We start from the raw sequence: 15,473 nt of genomic DNA, 5'->3' as shown, positions 1-15,473 counted from the left end.
ATTTATTTTCTGAATAAACTGTACACAGTATATTTGTAGACAAACACTGATATCTTTCTTTTTGCATTTGCAGTTGAGCAGACAGAGCCTCCAAAAGTGATATTGAATGGGGAACAAGAGGAAAACATGGAAGTTGCTCCTATTGATAACGTTTCAAAAGAGAAAACAAAGGAAGATGGCCAAGCCGAGACAGCAGAAATCAATGCTATAACACCAGTGTCTGAAGAAAAAGCAGAGTCTCCAGAACAATCAAATGAAAATCAATCAAGTGAAGTGGGGTTCAAAAAAGTGTTTAAATTTGTTGGCTTCAAATTCACTGTAAAAAAGGATAAAACTGAAAAATCAGAACCTGTACAACTCTTAAATGTAAAAAAAGATGACGCTGAAGTAAATGGCACATCCGGTCAAGAAGAAAATATCAGTGCTGCTGAAGAAGGAAACAAAGAGACACAGCAGGAAACCAAAGAAGATCTCCAGCAAGCAGAAAGTCCAGATGGGGCTCCACAGCCTGTAGAAAGTCCAGTTGAAGTACCAGAGGAGGTACAAATAGAAGAAGAATCACCAGAGACGGAAAAGAAAAAAGAATCAGAACCAGAAGTGGAAAAAGATAAAAAGTCTCCAGAGTCTCCAACAAACACAGTTGTCGCTGAAACCTCTTCCCCGTTTAGGAGATTTTTTACACAAGGATGGGCAGGGCTGAGGAAAAAGACAAGTTTCAAAAAATCAAAGGAAGAAGATCCTCAGGAAGTAGAGAAACACATTAAAGTTGAAGAGCAAGAAATGACTGAAGCAACAGAAGCTGTAAAAGAGGAGGGCGAAGCAGAAAAGGAAACTGTTGAAGAGCAGGCAGTAGTACAAGAGGAATTAAGTAAATCTGAAAGTGAAGAACCAAAGTCCCCTAAAGAGGAAGATTCTCAGATCTCTCCTGAGGAAACCAAAGCAGAGAAAGCGCCATCTGATCAACCAGAAAACCAAAAACCAGAAGAAACTGTGAAAGCAGACGAGGGTACAATGCAGGTATCAGAAGACAAAGAAAATGCTCCTGAAATTGTTACATCTGCATTGAGTATCTCAAGTGAGGAAAAGGCTGAAATCGATACCTTGGAAATTAAACCTGAAAACCAAATAACCGATGTACTTAGTCCATCCTCAGTTGAGGTAACAATTGAATCACAGCCAGAAGTAGCACCCAAAACTGAAGTACCTGCAAGCGATCAATCTGAGTTGCATTCCAGTACTGAAAGTGCTGACCCGGAAAAAGCACAAGAAGTAATTACAACAGAAGCTGAACTGTTATCCTCTCAAGAGAAGGTTAAAGCTCAAAGCAGTCCTTTGAAAAAGCTTTTCAGCAGCTCTGGCCTAAGAAAACTGTCAGGAAAGAAGAGCAAAGGAAAGAAAGATGATGATGCTAAGGCGGACGTGACCACAGAACCTGCACCTGGTTCATCTGAGTCACCAGAGGCTGCAGAAGTAAATGGTGGTGATAGCTCAGCCTCTTCTCCTGATGAGTCAGCAGAGACTTCTCCAACAGAAAAGCCAGTAGAGGAAGAACCACAGGCGGCAGACTTGGAAGGTGAAGGAGCAACATCTGATGGCGAAAGAAAAAAAGATGGAATTATGCCATGGGCCTCTTTTAAAAAGCTTGTCACTCCAAAGCGACGTCCAAAGAGACCATCTGAAAGTGATAAAGAGGATGAAGTTGAAAAAGCCAAAACCTCAACTTTGTCCTCTACCGATAGTGGAGGTTCAGTTGAAAATCAGGAAGAAATCAAAGAACCCGGTGAAGAACAAAAACTTGAAAAAAGTACAGAAGAAAATAAAAAGAAAGCTGATAGTTCAGTTTCATGGGATGCCTTAATATGTGTTGGCTCTTCTAAAAAACGAGCTAGAAAGACTTCAGATTCAGATGAAGAGGAAATTCAGAGATCTCAGGAGGAAAGCAAGAAAAATGAGGGAGAAACCGTACAAACTAAAGAGCCTGAATCTGAAAGTCCACTCACAAGTTCACAAGAACAACAGGTTCAAGAAAGCCCATCACCAGATCAGGCTAGTAGCCCTACAGAAGGAGATGGGGTATCGACTTGGCAATCATTTAAAAGACTGGTTACACCTAGACGGAAATCAAAAACTAAAGCAGAAGAGAAAACTGATGAAACTGCTGTAGTATCTAATCCAGAACAGTCTACCTCAGAGGGTGAAGGCAGCAAGGAAGAATCTTGGGTATCATTTAAAAAGTTGATACCCGGGAGAAGGAAGAAAAGATCAGATGCCAAACAGGAGCAGGCTCCCCTCAGTGCTGATCAAGTGGTACATGAAAGTGCTGAAGAGGACTCAGATGAACCTGCAGTAGTTCCTTTGGCTGAGTTTGATGCAGCTGAGCTAGAAAAACTAAATGCCCAGAAGTCTGTTGTAGTATCTGGTGCTGCTGATGTTTTAGGTGAGCAAAAAGAGTCACTTGAAAATCCCAGTGATGAACTTATTCACGCAGTTACAGTGACTTTAATAGAGGGAGAAAGGGCAGTCACTAGTCTTGAAGAAAGGGCTCCATCCTGGATTAGTGCAAGGGTTGCTGAGACTATTGAGCATGCAAAAGAAGTTGAAGAAGCCACAGAAAAGATTAAAACTGAAATTACTGTTGAAGAAACTGTGGTGTTTAGCACAGTTTCACAAGTTATGGCAGAAACGCAAAGTACTTTAATGAATGAAGTTGAATTAACATCAGAAGCTTTAACTGCTCTGGAAGAGGCAATCGAAACATCATGCGCAGAAGAAACTACTGAAATGCTGTCTGCTGTTTCACAATTAGGTGAATCAGTTTTGTCTACTGAGCAAGCTACACCTGTGCCAGAAGATGATGCAAGTGTACAAACTCTACAAGAACAAAAACAGCTCACTGATAATATATTACATGCTGTTGCGGAAAGTGCAAAACTTTCCTTCGAAACTATAAACTCAGAAAGTGTTAATGTCTCACCTGATGTAAAGGAAGATTTACAGGAAAAAAACCTGGAACAGCGTGCTACTACTTTGACTAGAGACATTTTTGCCGAACTTGTAGAGAATCAAAAGACTGCTACCAGTGTGGTGGAAGAGCAGATTGAGGAAGTCATCATTACTGTTACCAAGAAAGTGACTGAATGCATCACAACTTCTTTAGATGAAACTGTACAAGTTAGATCTGTGGAAAAGCTTAGTGAGTCTACTGTGGAACAAACAACGACTGTTGATAAAGATGAACCTGTCTCTGAGAAGCCCAGTGAAAGTGTCTGTGTTTCTGCGTATGATCAGGATACACAATGTGCCTACATATCAACTGATGAGAAAGATGACAAACCTGTTTTATATGCAACTCTTGAGAAATCAGGTGAAGATTTAAAAAATTCTGCTGAAGTCCAAGTGACAGAAGAAACCTTAGATAGTAGTGAGACAAAAGTAGTGGTTGAAGAACAATTTACAGAGCTTGAGACTGCTTACAATGAGCTGTCTTCTCAAGAAATAGCAGACCCTTTAAAAGGAGAACAGACTGAAGAATATGATTCCAATTCTGTTTCTCTTTTGGCTAAGGAATCTGAGGTTGATATTCCAACTGTAGGTGAGTCTGGAGTTACCATTACATTTGAAAACCAGTTGCATGCTGATGAAAGTAATATACAATCTGAAGAACGTGTTTCTGTGCATACAGATGTGCAGGCTGAAATGAGTGTCCCAATCTCATCTGACAAAGAAGCTAAAGAATGTAATACTGTGTCATCTAAGCTGCAAGAAGATGTTATTGTTGCATCAGATGTGAAGCATGTTCAAGAACCTGCCCCAATATCAACTGAGCTACAATTTAAAGATGTTGCTCCTATGTCACTAGAGACTGAGCCAGATGTGCAGAATGAAGAAGGTGTTCCAGTGGCTACTGAGGTGACAGCCCAAGAAGTTGCTCCTGTGGTAGATGAAATGAAAGCTGTGGCATTTGAAATGAAAGCTGATGAAAGTTTTATTGTGGCAACTGAATTGGAACTTAAAAAAGAAGGTGATCTGGTGCTACTTGAGGTGCAAACTGAAGAAGTTGCTCCTGTGTTAACTGAGATGAAGGTTGAAGAAAGTACTACTTTGCCAACTGAGTTGAAGGCTGAACTGAGTGATACTGTGTCACTTGAGGCACAATATGAAGAAAGTGCCCCTGTGTCAATTGAAGTGCATACTGAAGAAAGTTCTCCTTTGCTGCCTGAGTCGCAAATAAAAGAGGTCACTTCTGTGCCACCTGAGATGCAGACAGAAGACGGTGCTCCAGTGCTAGCTGAAGTGAAGGCTGAAGAAAGTTTTGCTGTGCCATCCAAAGTACAGACAGAAGTAGGTGCTTCTCTGGTAGCTGAGGTGAAGGTTGAAGAAAGTGATACCATGACACGAGAGATGCAGGCTGAAGAATGTGCTCCTGTACCATCTGAGGTGCAGAATAAAGAAACTGCTCCTGTCCCATCTGAGATGCAGGTTGAAGAAACTGCTTATGTGCCATCTGAAGTGCAGGTCAAGGAAGCTTCTCCTGTGTCATCTGAGGTGCAGGTTGAAGAAACTGCTTCTGTGCCATCTGAAGCGCAGGTCAAAGAAGCTGCTCCTGTGTCATCTAAAGTGCAGGTTGAAGAAGCTGCACCTGTGCCATCTGAGGTGCAGGTTGAAGAAAATGCTCCTGTGCCATCTGAGGTGCAGGTTGAAGATGCTGATTCTGTGCCATCTGAGGTGCAGGTTGAAGATGCTGCTTCTGTGCCATCTGAGGTGCAGGTTGAAGATGCTGCTCCTGTGTCATTGAAGGTGCAGGCTGAAGAAGCTGCTCCTGTCCCATCTGAGATGCAGGTTGAAGAAACTGCTTCTGTGCAATCAGAAGTGCAGGTTGAAGAAGCTGCTCCTGTGCCATCTGAGGTGCAGGTTGAAGAAGCTGCTCCTGTGCCATCTGAGGTGCAGGTTGAAGAAGCTGCTCCTGTTCCATCTGAGGTGCAGGTTGAAGATGTTGCTCCTGTGTCATTGGAGGTGCAGATTAAAGAAGCTGCTGCTGTGCCCTCTGAGGTGCAGGCTGAAGAATCTGCCTCTTTGCCATCTGAGGTACAAAGTGAAGAATCTGCTTCTTTGCCATTTAAAGTCCAGACTGAAGAAGCTGTTTCTGTGCCACCTGAGATGCAGGTTGAAGAAGATGCTCCTCTGCTATCTGAGGTGCATGCTGAAGAAACTTTTTCATTGACATCTGAGGTGCAGGTTGAAGAAGTTGCTCTGGCACTATCTGATGTGCAAGCTGAGGAAACTGCTTCTGTGCTATTTCAGATACAGGCTGAAGAAGCTGCTCCTGTGCTATCTGAGGTTAAAGCTGAAGAAACCGCTCCTGCACCATCTGAAATTCAGGCTACAGTAGAGGTTACTGTGACAGCTGAGATGCAAGCTGAAGATGTTCAAGTATTAACAGAAATGCATACTGAAGAAGGTTTCCCTGTTTTGGCTGAGCCTCAAGCTGAATGTGTTCCTGTTACATCTGAAGTTCAGGCTGATAAAGATACTTCTGTGCTGAATGAAGTTCAGGCTTCAGAAGATTCAAAAGTGACAGATGAGGTGCAGGTTGACGAAGGTGCTCCTATGTTAACTGAAGTGCAGACTGCACAAGATGCTTCAGTGACAATGGAGGTTCAGGTCGAGGAATGTGTTCCTGTGTTGGATGGAGAAAATGTACCTCTTCCTACTGAGGTTCAGACTGAAGAAGGTGGCCCTGTGTCAGCTGAGGTGGCTACTGAGCATGTCCCTGTGTCAGATGAGTTTAAAGCTGTAGAAAGTGTCTCTGTTACCAAGGAAGAGCCGGGAGAGTGTACTGCCTTGTCAAGTGAAGTAAAGATAGAAGGTGTTCCTGTTTTGCCTGAGGAACCAGCTGAAAAAGACTTTGCGGCATCAACAGAGCTACAAGTTAAAGAAAGTCACCTTAAATGTGTTGAAGGTAAGGCTGAAGAAGCCATAAATATGTCAGATAAAGTTGACGTGGAAGATATTACTCCTGGATTAGTTGAAGAAGTAGTATTAGTCGAAGAACAGGCTAAAGAAGAAGTGTTGGTTGAGGAAGATGTTCCAGTTTCAGCTGAGTTGCAGGATACCAAAGATATTCCTATTTCCGGACAGGCTGAAGTAAGCAATCAGGGACAGATTGAAGAAGGTGTAACTACATTAGTCGAAAAGAAGGTTGATGAAGATGTTGTGCCAGATGAACTGACAAATGAATGTGTTTCTGATGTGCAGACAGAGAACTTGGAGCAGATTGAAGAAGGGATCCTAGTAAGTGCCATGGAAAAAGTTATTTGTTTTGTGGATGATCATTTTGACAGTACTGGTACCACAAGCGAGCCGATCCATGTTGAAGATACAAAAGCTCTGGATGAGGAAACAAAGAGGGCAGTGGAATTTACCATTGAACAGCATGAAGATAAATGTGAATCTGGGTCCCTAAGTAATGTAGTTAATCAGTTATCACTGATTGAAGAAGTCAAAGAAGTAAGAGAGGAATTAATCACGACTGACATCCCAGAGTTTGAAACTTCAGAGGCTAGCAATGTATCTGAGACAGTTACAGCTGCTGCAGTAGAAGAAAAGATGTTAGAAGAGACTGTTAAACCTATTGAAACACCATCAGATTGCATACAGCTTATTGAAAAGCCTGACCTTAATTTACAGTCAGAAGACCACACACAAAATCCAGAGGAGGCTCCAACCTTAGTGGCATCTGTTTCTCAAAAGGCTGCAGCTATTGTAGATGCTGCAATTGAAGCAGCAACAAATTGTTTTGTGGTAGATGCAAGCAGCCAAGATGAAACACCTAAAGGCAGTACTGTAACACACCAAACAGAAGAAACTATTGTAGAATCAAACAACACTAAAACCAGTATTACCACTACTGTACATATTACAGTTGCGACAACAGTGGAAAAAGTTATAGAAAAAACGAATGATCATGAATGTGTCAGCACTGAAAGACAGAATCAGGAAGATGAATTTGTTTCCCAAGTTCAAGAACCTGTACATGAACCAATAAATGTCCTTAGTACTTCAGCACAAACCAAAGGAATTGAAACAGATGACGAAAATAAACCATCAACCCAAGAGTGTGTCGTCATTCCATCTACTGATTTGGTGGACTCCGGACCAGCAGGGACCACACTTAACCTGGAGGAAGAAAGCAAACCCTCTTCTATCAGCATTCAGGAAGATATCCATAAAACATCCGTCCAGTCAGATTCTCCTTCTACAGATACCCAAGAAAAGGCACGGCCTGTGGAATCCTGAGATTGAATGTAAGTTAAGAGTGCTGAAATGCATTTATTGGATATCTGGAGGCTTCTGGGAGACCTGTCCTGAGAGAAACATGTATGATGCCATTTTGAAAAAGCTGGTTGTCTAAAATGCTTTATACCACTGGCTTTAATACCTTATGGGTTACCAACCAGGAATAAGCATGTAGCAAGTGAGAGTGAAGTCAGATCTCCTGATTTGCATGCTTGTTCCTGGTCTGATACAAGTATGAAAGCCAGGCAGACGTTTTTAAAAAGAGAGGTCAGCAATGGCAGCCTGCACATTCTCTCAATACAAATTTCCCTTTAGTAAACATTTTTTTTTTAGCTTCAGTTCAGTGATGTTAACCTGTTAACCTGTGAGGTGCATTGATTTATATGTTTTAAAATTGAAGACACCCTATCACCTTGTTCATTTAGGGTAAAGTGACAATGGGGTTGATTTACTAAAATCTGGTGCAGCTCTGCATAGAAACCAATTAGCTTTTAGGGGTTCTTTGTTGGCAAAGCTTAATTGAACAAGCAACAATTAGAAGCTGATTGGCTAACATGCACAGCTGCACCAGATTTTGCACTTTCTGGTTTTAGTAAATCAACCTCGCTGTCTCTGTAAAGCCCCCCCGCACCCCCCAAAAACTTTCAGTGCTCTCCATTTCTGCTTCCATTTTAACTAACTCTAAAGTCCCTAATATCAGCTGCTGCAGAACGCTAAGGCCCCATGCACACGAGACGCTGGTAAACTCGAGTTCAGAGGCATTTGGGCATTTTTTTCAACTGCCCCTGAAGACATTTAATGTTATCCTATGTGTCCATGCACACATTCACGTTTTTTTGCGTTTTAAAGCAGTTGGGTTTAGGCTAGTTTTTTCAGAAGCAAAATTTTGGGTTCAGACGCAAAAGTTTTTGCGTTTCAAAGCTTTGGGAGGGTCTACAATGTCTTTGTTGTAAAAGCTGATAGCCGCAAACGTGGTTAAACGCGGCAAAACGCTGCAAAATTTGCGGCAAAAACAGGCGTTTTAAACGCCGGTTTTTGCCTTTGAAAACTTGAGTTTACATGTGTTTGCATTTGCTTCTCGTGTGCATGGGGCCTAAGAGGAGCAGTGGCATCGCTGCCTCGATAATGTGATAGTGCTTGGGCATGGGGAGAGAAAGTCAGGTGCTCCTCCATACCCCAAAGCACTAAATATTGTAGCTGAGCACAGTGGTAGGCACAGTGAGGGAGAAGTTGGCATAGGAAATACAACTGGGTTAGGGGGGGGCCTTGTCATTTTTTTATGAATGGGCAAGGGGACAGTGTCCCTTTAAGCTGTTATACCCCTCATTTTGTTTTCAAAATAATCTTGATCATCTAGAACAGGGGTGTCAAAATCAATTTCATCGTGGGCCGCATCAGCATTACAATGGCTCTCAAAAGGGCCGGTTGTATCTGTAAGATTAGATGTCCAGCGCATCCCCTCCCCTTACATTAGATGTCAAAAGCCACCCCATCATCAGAAGTTGAGTCCCCCGCTCTCCCTTACATCCCAGTGCACCCCCTTTCCTTATGCTGTTGCTGGGAAGAAGCTGGATGCATTGCTTGAAAGCAGAAAGTAAGGGTCTGGAGGAGGAACAGAGGAGGGCTGGAGGTGCAAGGGCCACATGAAATGGCCTGGAGGGCCGGGTTCAGCCCGCGGGCCTTGTTTTTGACACCTGTGATCTGGAAGGTAGTTTTACAATATTTCTTTACAAATGTAGTGAAACTGTGGATAGGTTATTACTACCTTCTTCATAGTAAACACAGGGTGTCCCTCTCTTCACATAGCCACCATTCACAGAATGACTTGCATTTTTGTTCTATGAATATAAGGCATTCTCTGGTGGGATGGAGACATAAAGATCATGATCTAAAAGCTCCAACTACTACAGTGATCATCTTAGGGTTATACATATATCTGAAGGTTTTTTACCTTAATGCAGAATATGCATTAGGATAAAAACCTTTTGAGTTTAGAACCACTTTAAAGTCCATTAATGTGCAGGGTCTATACAACTAATGCCTTGTACACACGATTGGAATTTCCGATAGAAAAAGTCAGACTGACTTTTTCCATCGGATATTCTGATCATGTGTAGCCCCATCAGAGCTTTTTCATCGGAAATTCCGATGAATTCCATCGGAGTTTAGATATAGAACATTCTATTTTTCTCCGATTGGAATTCCGTCAGAATTCTGATGAGATTTGGCCAGGCAAATGCCTGATTGTATGTATGCGGCATAACAGTGCCACTGCTTTCACAACATAGATTTTTTGCTGTGTTGGAAAGGACAGCATAAAGATAACTGTAATCAACACATTACACTTGCCTCCCACAGTTCTTTAAGGCTACGTGCACACGGGTGGTTTGGCCTGTCAGCATCAAATTCCATTCCACCATGTATTTCAGCCCGCTGGCATGGATGCTGCACCAGTGCCTTCTGGGCACCTGAAAATGACAGGATTTGACGCTGATGGGGTAAATGGCACATGTGCATGAGCCCTTAAGTGGAATTAATTCCCCCTATATCTTTTGGAGCTGAAGTCAGAAAACGACATTGGCTGAAGTCAGAAAACGACATTGGCTGAAGTCAGAAAACGACATTGGCTGAAGTCAGAAAACGACATTGGCTGAAGTCAGAAAACTACATTGGCTGAAGTCAGAAAACTACATTGGCTGAAGTCAGAAAACGACATTGTCATTTTTGAGGCTGGGGTCACACCTATGTGAATTGGATGCGGCTTTTCCAGCATCCAATTTGCATAGCAGGAGATTGTGTACGACTCTCTATGGAGCCGGTTCACACATCTTTGCAACGGCTCCGGTGCAATTTGCACAGGAGTCCTGTGTGTCTTTTGGTCCATTTTAGGTCTGAATTCAGCCAAAAATGTGGGTTGAAATCAGACCTGAAACTATGAATAGAGACACACCGGACTCCTGCATTGAGCCACTGCGTGTTATAGTGTGAACCCAGCCTGAACAATGATTTATAAACATTTATTAAACATTTTTAACTTGTGGTTTCTGTAGGAAAATGGCTAAATCTATGGCCCCATACACACGAGAGGATTTATCCGCGGATACGGTCCAGCGGACCGTATCCGCGGATAAATCCTCTCGAGGATTTCAGCAGATTTCTATGCGATGGCGTGTACACACCATCGCATTGAAATCCGCGCGGAAATCCTCTGGCGATGACGCGTCGTGCCGTCGCCGCGATTATGACGCGGCGACGGGCGCGACGCTGTCATATAAGGAATTCCACGCATGCGTCAAATCATTACGACGCGTGCGGGGAATCCCTTTGGACGGATGGATCCGGTGAGTCTGTACAGACGAGCGGATCCATCCGTGGGATCCGATTCCAGCGGATAGATATTCTGTGCATGTCGACAAATATTTATCTGCTGGAATTCGGAAATATCCGCGGATAAATATCCGCCGGAGTGTACACACCATAGAATCTATCCGCTGAAACCCATTCGATGGGATTTATCTGCGGATAGATTCTATCGTGTGTACGGGGCCTATGAGTTTCGTTCCACATTAAGAAAATATTTTCAGTTCTTCTTGAAATGGTATCGGTGCATAAATGAAGATGAAGAGTCTGAGATAGATTTTAAAGCAGGACTCCTCTCAAAAGGGGATGTTCTGCTTTATGTTCTCCTCCCCTCCTCCCTTGCCACATTTGTCATGCTTTTTTTTTAAAGGGGGTAACAGGGGCAGGTACCTAGCTTTGACAGGTGCCCGCTCCCACTTCCGCTCAGATCGCCTAGGCGATCTGAGTGACAGTTCTCCTCGCCCCTCCCTTCCAGCAGTCTTCTGGGGCCCAGAAGACTGCGGGGCCTTTCACAAAGTGTAATGTGTCTCATGCATACACAGTGGATAGGCAGCTGTGAAGCAAGTAGCAGCATAGCCGGCTGCTCACAGTTAGAATGCCGGCGTCGGGAACCCCAGGGCTAGCAAAGAACTAGCCGAAGTGAGGACGACACTGAATACCTGGACAGACAAGTGTCCTTTTATTAAAAGTCAGCATCTAAAGAATGTGTAGCTGCTGACTTTTATTTTCCAGAGTGGAGAACCTCTTTAATTTTCTTGTCAATCACCATAGTTCTGACCCTGATAATAGGAAGAATTATTCCTGACCCTGATAATAGGAAAAAAAGTCCTGACCCTGATAATAGGAAAAAATAGTCCTGACCCTGATAATGGGAAGAATTAGTCCTGACCCTGATAATACGAAGAATTATTCCTGACCCTGATAATACGAAGAATTAGTCCTGACCCTGATAATGGGAAGAATTAGTCCTGACCCTGATAATGGGAAGAATTATTCCTGACCCTGATAATGGGAAGAATTAGTCCTGACCCTGATAATGGGAAGAATTAGTCCTGACCTTGATAATGGGAAGAATTAGTCCTGACCCTGATAATAGGAAGAATTAGTCCTGACCCTGATAATAGGAAGAATTATAGATGTAGTATCATGCTAGATTATCCTTTTTTTACCCTAGATGTTTATCAGTCACCATAGTTCAGATTCCTGTTGCTTATACAATGTAGATGTATTATGCTTTTTCCTGCATTCAAATATTGGGTGGCAGAAGCCTTGGAGTTTAAATTGCCATCTCTAAAAGTGATGATAAAAGGAAAGCAGTTCACCCAACATATAAACAACATACACTATTGCGTGTGCTAAATAACGCAAGTATATAATAAAGGAATCTTCCTACAAATCTCTCCTCTTGCCTAATGGGTGGAGATACACTGAACACAGGGGTGGCTGAAGGGTAGAGCCACTAGGGCAGTTGTTTTAGTCCCAAAATGAAAAAGACCCCATTATAGAAAATAAATTAGTATTTTCTAGTCTATGATACAAAATGTTAGTGCTTGCATTCTATATTACCTTTAAAGTGGTGTTAAACAAAAAACCAAAAATATAATATATTGTATCTTACCAATCATTAGATTTTTTTATGATTTTTCCCTCTGTTTTCACCTGGTGATCTCAGTGGCCAATAACACACCTTCTGTATTAAAGTGCCCCCACTCTGGATGAAGGAACACAGGGGAAGGTTTTTTACAGCAACCTTGTAGGTCTTGTGGGAGAGGAGCGTTATGCCCCATACACATGATCAGAATTTCCGATGAAAAAAGTCTGACGGAATTTTTTCATTGGATATTCCGACCGTGTGGGATATTCTGACCGTGTGTAGGCCCCATCAGACTTTTTTCCGTCGGAGTTTAGAAATAGAACATGTTTATGGAAAAAAATCCTATCGGATATTTCGATCGTCTGTGTGGAACTCCGACGGAGAAAAAAACACGCATGCTCAGAATCAAGTCAACGCATGTTTAGAAGCATTGAACTTAATTTTTCTCGGCTCGTCGTAGTGTTTCACGTCACCGCGTTTTGGACTTTGGTCGGAATTTGGTCTGACAGTGTGTATGCAAGACAGCTTGAATGGAATTCTGATGGAAAATTCCATCAGATTTTATCCCATTGGAAATTCTGATCGTGTCTACAGGGCATTAGATGTACAAAGCAGATTTAGATACACTAACAAACTGAAGCCAAACTCCAGCTCACACTTTATGAGCAATTACAGCAACATTTTTCTTTCCTTTTTGAAATTAAGGTTTTTACATAAATAAGTACAATCTGGTCATTTTAAGCACCCCTGTCAGTGTTGGGCCTCATACACACGATAGGTTAAACAGAGGACAACGGTCTGATGGACCGTTTTCATCGGTCAAAACCGATCGTGTGTGGGCCCCATAGGTTATTTAACCATCGGTTAAAAAAAAGCCAACTTGATTTAAATTTAACCGATGGAATTCTAACCGATAGGTCAAAGCCGATCGTTAGTAGGCACGACCATCGGTTAAAAAAACATGCATGCTCAGAATCAAGTATGCTTGGAAGCATTGAACTTAATTTTTTTCAGCACGTCGTGTTTTACGTCACCGTGTTCTGACACGATCGGTTATTTAACCGATGGTGTGTGGGCGTGACGGACCATCAGTCAGCTTCATCGGTTAACCGATGACAACGGTCCTTCAGATCGTTCTCATCGGATGGACTGATCGTGTGTACTAGGCTTTAAATATTGTTTCGCATTCCTGTAACTGATACATCTGCAAAAGAGTTATTTTTTTTTAAACAACACTTACTAGGCCAGATCACCAGATAAAAATAATAGAAAGAAAGTCTAAAAAAAAGAAATTTAATGCAGCCATCACAACTATGAATTGGTAAACTGCAATATAATAAATGTATGCGAATGGGTTTAATACTGCTTTAAATATTGAACTGCGTTTGCATTTATTCAAACATTTTGGTTATAATATTGTTAAATATTAATTATAGGTCCTAGTACTAATACTAATCTTTGCTTTCTTAACTAGGGTTTCAAGAAGCAATACCGAAGAGATAAGAATGTGAAAACTGTAATGTGAAAAAGCAGATTTTGAAGAATGGAGCGCATCAGCCCTCACTAAAATATGCGACAATCCTGAGGTTTCACCGGGAGCTTAATTCAGAAATTGTCCCCCAGTTTCAATAAATGTTCTCCTCAAGGCTTTCCTGTATTCTTGATTGAAAGGCTAAACTGTAACACAACACTAGGGAGCTGTATTTCCAATTGCCTTTCGATGGTGTGTGTGATATTAAAGCGGTTTTCCTAAGTTTGGCTTAAAGCTGTATGTTTAGAGAGTACAAATATCTGAACGTATACTACCAGTGTTCTAAAATCTTGTAAACGCGTTCAGAAACGATGGGGGACACCTTGTGTATTTGTTTATACCTATTCTCCACTTTATTGTATATTTTCTTTTTCAAGTACCGGTATATATGTATTAAAGAAGAACAAAACAGCAAACTAACCATGCATACAATGCCTGTTAACCAGAGATAACTGCATGTAAAAAAAACAATTAAATATATCTGCAGCTTTCCTTTAAAAAAGGACAATTTCTTTAACCAAAGCTTGACTTTAATGCTAAATTTGGAGAAAGCAGGAATTGGTTTGCTGTTTTATAGTCTTCTTAAGAAAGTTACTGGCTTAAGAAAAGAATCTGTAGAAGTTATTGTTTACGGTGACATTTAAATTATTACTCAGAGTTATTATAAATAATACATACCTATATATTAAGTGCACTATACAATTTATTAAGACACATTTTCAGCCTCTTACTTTAGCTTCCTTTCTGTAGGTCACATAGATGATCTGTGTAAGTGCGAGTTTGCGCCTAAACTATTGGTGAAAAAAGTGACTACCATAAAACGTACTTTCGCAGTTTTTCTTTGCGTTTTTTTCTTTGATGGTTCTTGCAGCCTAAGCAGGGAACCTTTTTTTTCTAATCTGGAAGACTTTAAATTGGCTTGATAGCACCATTTAGGATACTGATCTTTTTTTAATGTATTTTCATTATGCTTCTGTACATTTTTGCTAAACTGGGATTTATAAACTATGTAAGTTTAAATAAAAACTTTTGCTTTTATTTGTTTTGTTTTTTTCATTTTTTTTCTATAAGGTTACATGACATCTCTTTCTAGGTACACTATATGGCCAAACGTTTGTGCATAATTGACCACCACGCCAATAGGAGCTTTTAGAACATCCTATTCCAAAGCCAAATTATTAATTCCTTGTTTTGTTTAGTGTTAGGTTTTACCTACCTGATCCTCTGCTCCCCCAACAGGCAGTGCTCCTTCTCAGTCTGACGGTGGACTGCACCTCTGTATGCCCATATCCAGAGTAGGGCTATGGACTCTGGTCTGGTCTTGATGATGTCAGGACTCTAGACCTCTGGAACGTGGGGGATGTGAAAAAATGTTTTTCCTTTAAAATAACAAACATGTTATACTTACCTCCACTGTGCAGTTCGTTTTGCACAGCGTGGCCCCAATCCACGTCTTCTGGGGTCCCTCGGCAGCTGTCTCTGGTCCTCCCCGCAATTACTCACCACAGTCATGTGAGAGCTCGCATGATGGTCAGTAATTGCGGGCGCGCTCCCGTGATACAGTGAGCGGCCATAGCCACTCACTGTATCACTCGGCCCCGCCCCTCGGTGCGCCGCGTCACTGGATGTGATTGACAGCAGCGCCAGCCAATAGCTGCGCTGCTCTCAATCCATCCGCTCTAGCCAATCAGC

General features: G+C 41.9%; 1 protein-coding gene across 2 annotated transcripts in view; it reads left to right on the top strand.

The window, feature by feature from the left end:
* Positions 1-14,819, top strand: part of AKAP12 (A-kinase anchoring protein 12) — a 235,196-nt gene extending 220,377 nt beyond the window's left edge. For both annotated transcript variants that reach the window (XM_040350847.1, XM_040350848.1), the window contains 3 exons: positions 74-3,592; positions 3,683-7,304; positions 13,725-14,819. In XM_040350847.1, coding sequence (XP_040206781.1) covers positions 74-3,592; positions 3,683-7,296 — 7,133 coding nt within the window. In that variant the 3' untranslated portion in view covers positions 7,297-7,304; positions 13,725-14,819. The remainder of the gene's footprint in view (positions 1-73; positions 3,593-3,682; positions 7,305-13,724) is intronic.
* Positions 14,820-15,473: the final 654 nt, after the last annotated feature.

This window comes from Rana temporaria, chromosome 4 (genome assembly GCF_905171775.1).
Source record: "Rana temporaria chromosome 4, aRanTem1.1, whole genome shotgun sequence".
Lineage (NCBI taxonomy): Eukaryota > Metazoa > Chordata > Amphibia > Anura > Ranidae > Rana > Rana temporaria.
This window is presented reverse-complemented; position numbering and strand designations above follow the sequence as displayed.